A 4,796-nucleotide genomic window follows, 5' to 3' on the forward strand; every position below is an offset into this window, starting at 1 on the left:
ACCTTCTATAGAATTATTTGATGAGTGAATCTAGCCATGGAAATCTTCTTTTAAACTGCTTTTGAAATAGGGGTCTCTATCTGCATTTCTCCGTACTCACTCCTGTGGCTCAATCTCTGCCTCATCGAAACTCCTCCCTGCCTACAGCCTAAAATACTCAGAAAACCATGGGCACCCCAGACACACATACTTTGAGATCACAGCTAAAGGGCAGGCTTTCTAAGACCATGAATGGCCATTTATATCTTTCCCTTTTATCATCTACTTTTTCCAAAGCAAAGTGAAATAACTTTCATATTCCATGTATTCAATACAACTTATCATTTGATTGAATGGATCTTCATTTCACTTGTAATCCTTCCTTGTGTAACCCATAATGTAAAGTCTTTCATTTTATAAATAACTGTTCTATTTTCTATTAAATAAACATTTAGAACTTCCCATTTTAGCTCTGACTAGCAGGAGCCTGGAACTTGTTACTCTGGTCCTTACAACAAGAACCAGCTGGAGAAACCAAAAAGCAATAGCTTTTCTAGATTTTAACAGAGAACTGAGTTTGCAGGACAAACCACCCCTAAAATCGAGAGAGATGAGAGAATCCAGAATTATAGCTGAGATCTGCTTACCAACAGGAGAAGTCATAAAGTGGTATAAATACTTAAACTGTGATTTTGATAAATGGCTGGAGGCAAAGTGTGGGTTAGTGTAAAAGTGAGAAATTCCTAGGGGCTTCAGTCTCAGAGGGGCCCAAACTCTTATGGACTTTAGGAACTCCAACGGGGTCTCACTGTGAACATTTGAGAAAGATACACTCTTTTCTCTGACTGGGGGAGAGGAAAAGTAATCCTTGCGAAATACACCCAGAGCCTTCCCCATATGTGTAGAAGTCTAGACTAAGGGCAATGGACTACCAGAGACTTGCCCCAGAGCCCTGGGGGGAAGGACATGCCCCTTTGGCAAGCCCCTCTAGTTTTCCTGCCTCAAACAAGGTAGGGCTGAGAAATTAAGCTTTTGTTAAATTTCTGTCTTCCAAATCTCATGCAAAATATTTCTTTCAACCCTAGCGCTAACCTAGGACTATATAGGAAGGGCACTTCTTGAAAACCCAACTCATCTAAATTGTTGCAATTCAGTTTGACGGAAGAGGAGTGTTTCATAGGAAAGGCGGTGTTGAGGGATTGAATTACATGTCCTAAAGAGGAATCTTGAAGTCTTAACCTTGGGTACCTGTATATATGAATTTATTTGGAAATAATGTCTATAAAGACATAGTCAAGTTAACATGAAGTCATACTGGATTAGGAATTAGAATCAGGAATTAGGATTAGAATTCAATATCTGGTGTTCTTATAAGAGGACAGAGATTAACACACACACACACACACACACACACACACACAGAGAGGATGAAAGCCATGTGATGATCTAGGCAGAGATAAAGTGATGTAGCAGCAAGATGAGAAATGCTAAGAATTGCCAGCACCATGAGAAGCTGGACAGAGGCAAGGAATGGCCCTTCCTTAGCGCCTTCATAGGGAGCATGGCACTGCCAATATTTTGAGTTTGGACCTCTAACCTCCAGAACTGTGAGAACATAAATTTCTCTTGTTTTAAGACACCCAATTTGTGGTAATTTTTTTTATAGCAGTCCTAAGAAAGTAATACAAGAAGCACTATTTATACTGTGACTTCAATATCCTCCTGTAGAGTTTGTCTTTACAAATTAAAGAGACTGAAATGTGATCAGAGAGAAAATACAAACAAAAAAGACTGGAAAATATTTTCTACTTTTTTTCTGAATAAGCTGTCTTTAATTTTTGGATTAATTTGGATAAATTTCAATCATTCATAATTATTTAATACTCAGTACCCTGGTTTATTAAAAGTCAAAGAGAAAAAGAGACAGAAAACACAATACTTAGACAAAATTTGAGTGTAAGGAAACATGAAGATGTCCGGCAATGACAAAAATCTCAGAAAAATGTCAGAAATGGTCTATGTATTGCAAGGGAGCCTAATAATTATATTTTAACTGTAGAAATCCGTGTAATTTTAAACTCTGATGAAAGGAAAATGAAAATTGAAATATTTTCAAGGGAAAATAAAACATTCCATGCATTTTTGAAGCTGCCCTTAGTAAGAAAGGTTTGGCTTAATCGTATTGTTTTTCACCAAAGTTGCATTTTTAAAGAGAATGAAGCTCACGTGTTGTGGTTTACCACACCCACACTGAGGGAGTATAAAAGTCCAGGCATAGGTGGTGATATTCATTCTCAAGAAACTCACCTCAACATCGAACCAAATCCTCAAGCCCTGACACAATGAGCTACTACTACGGCAACTACTATGGCCGCCTTGGCTATGGCCTTGGTGGCTTTGGTGGCCTGGGCTATGGTTACGGTTCCATCTATGGCCTTGGTGGCTGTGGTTATGGCTGTGGCTACTTTCGTCCTTCTTTCTATGGAAGATACTGGTCCTCTGGATTTTACTGAAAACCTTGCTCACCTGCAATGATCTATTTCCCTGATCCAGAATTCATCACCCAGGCTGACTATCTTCACTCCTGTTGTGTCATGGACATGCAGCTTCCTTCTTTAACCCTTCTGTGATATTGCTGTGTGTATTTTCCAATAAACCTTGTCAACTTTCTAAATCTTGTTTCATTCATATTTGCCCACCTGCATGCACCTGTTGTTCATAATTTCAGCATATTTGAACAATGTAATTCTTTGAAACGTATCTTCCCCATACAATTATTTACTTCCTTAGAGCTGATCTTACTAACTGTTAGCCAGTAACTCCTACATACAGCTCATATGATAATGTGCTCTGATATTGCTCCCTTTTTGATTCAACATCCTGTAGAATCATGTATTTGGATATAATCTTATGCTTATGAATAGAAGAGTACTTCTTTTGCAAAGTTATTAGCTTAATGTAATAAGTACTTTGACCTCAGCATATCAGAAAAAATATTTTTGAGTACATTTGCTCTTTAAAAATTTTATTTTGAACAGCTTTGTGAGGAAGAGCTGTGCATATGCCTTTTGCTCAAACTCTGTTCAGGACACCCCTCTATCAGGTGCTTCTTTGGAAAACAATCACAGGGGTGCACACTGCGTCTTCTGCCTCCACACCCCGTGTCCCCAAACTTTCACGCTGCCCACACCACCAGCGTTTGTTTTTATGAAAGAAACAGAGAGCCTGAGAAACTTTTTTTCTGAATTTACACTTACTTTATTGTTTTAACATTATGAAATGTAACTATTTAACTTTTCAGGATTTACCCTACTTTTTTTCATAAATTGTAAAAAAAAATGAAGCTTGAATCAATGTTTCTATCATTCTTCCAACTCAGGTGGAAAACTGGCATTTGTTTCTCATTTAAGTCTTGAAAGGGATTTTATTGCAGGTGTTTTCTTTACAGTCTTGCCTCAAACCTGAAGCTGGCTATTCATTTTATATCATATTTTAGTGACTTCAGTTCCATAATCTTCATTTTTCTTTTAATAAAGAGAGGCAGAGAGAGAGCATGAGCAGGGGTTGGGGGGAGAGGGAGAGAGAGAAAGAGAATCCCAAACAGGCTCCACACCCATCAGGGAGCCCAGCTTGATCTCACAACCCTGAGATCATGACCTCACCCGAAATCAAGAGCCGGAAACTTAAACACCTGAGCCGCCCAGGCGCCACTTCATCTTTTAATTAAACATGATGTGATTACCAATATAACGCTCATTTAATTAGGTAAGTTACACAAGTCCTCCTGGATCTCCAGTGATTCTCACTAGTACTTCTGTACCGTGTTTACACGCTAACAGTTTGTGTTGACATTTTTGATGACTTAGTGAAATTGAGGAAAGATTTGGATGATGTGTCTCACTGGTTCAAGCTTGAAACAGGACTCTTCAAGGCAAAACATAAAACAGACTCTTAACGATAGAGAACAAACCGAGGGTTGCTGGAGGAAGGTGGGTTGGCAATGGGCTAGATGGTAATGGGTATTCAGGAGGGCACTTGTTGTGATGAGCACTGGGTGTTGTAAGTGTGGAATCACTAAATTGTGTACTTGAAACTAATATTACACTGTATGTTAACTAGAATTCAAATAAAAACTTGACAGAAAGAAAGAAAGAAAGAAAGAAAGAAAGAAAGAAAGAAAGAAGGCTCTTCAATTCGATCATTAGCGGTTACTTACACAGTGCTAAATCCAGCCTGACAGAACACTTTAAATAACGAGTCTTAAATTCAGGGAAAAAATAATTAAAAATCATACAGCTAATACTGTTTTAAAGAAAAAATATTTATGCCTCCCAGATATACACGGAATATTTATGAATCCAAAAAGCAGAACATCTCAAAATGATACAGCAACAAGCCAAGCAGGTGAGGCTACGGTTGAAACAATTAACCTTGAATTGATTTTTTTCAAGTTTTTATTTATTTATTTGAGAGAAAGAGACAGAGATGGTGACAGAGATAGAGAGAGAGCATGAGCAGGGAGGAGAGGAAGAAGCAGGCTCTCTGCTGGGCTCAATCTTAGGTCCTCGAGATCATGACCTGAGCTGAAGGCAAACACTTAACCAACTAAACCACCCAGGTGCCCCTGTATTGATTTTTTTTTAACATGAACAAATGATTATGGAATTTGTTTCTATTGTACTATCCATTTCTCTGTATTTAAAATATTTTTCATACCATAATTTCAAAATCAATGAAGTGTTTTATTTTGTAAGATGGTCTATAAGACTTAAAGAACATAGGGAGGTTCGACTGAATAGAGTCGAACTCCATGTGCC

General features: G+C 38.1%; 1 protein-coding gene across 1 annotated transcript; it reads left to right on the forward strand.

The window, feature by feature from the left end:
- Positions 1–2,321: 2,321 nt before the first annotated feature.
- Positions 2,322–3,934, forward strand: LOC121100447 (keratin-associated protein 19-9b-like). The gene is made up of 2 exons (XM_040621664.1): positions 2,322–2,448; positions 3,819–3,934. The coding sequence occupies exons 1-2, from the start codon at positions 2,322–2,324 to the stop codon at positions 3,932–3,934; spliced, it is 243 nt and encodes an 80-aa protein (XP_040477598.1).
- The last annotated feature ends 862 nt before the right edge of the window (positions 3,935–4,796 follow it).

Source organism: Ursus maritimus, unplaced genomic scaffold (assembly GCF_017311325.1).
Source record: "Ursus maritimus isolate PB19 unplaced genomic scaffold, ASM1731132v1 scaffold_4, whole genome shotgun sequence".
In the NCBI taxonomy this organism is placed as follows: Eukaryota; Metazoa; Chordata; class Mammalia; order Carnivora; family Ursidae; genus Ursus; species Ursus maritimus.

Excerpts from the sequence above, each read along its gene's own strand:
- LOC121100447 (XM_040621664.1), top strand. The coding sequence starts at position 2,322 with ATGAGCTACTACTACGGCAACTACTATGGCCGCCTTGGCTATGGCCTT. Across the intron at positions 2,449-3,818 it reads TTATGGCTGTGGCTACTTTC|TTTGTGTTGACATTTTTGAT; the intron begins GTCCTTCTTTCT and ends ACACGCTAACAG.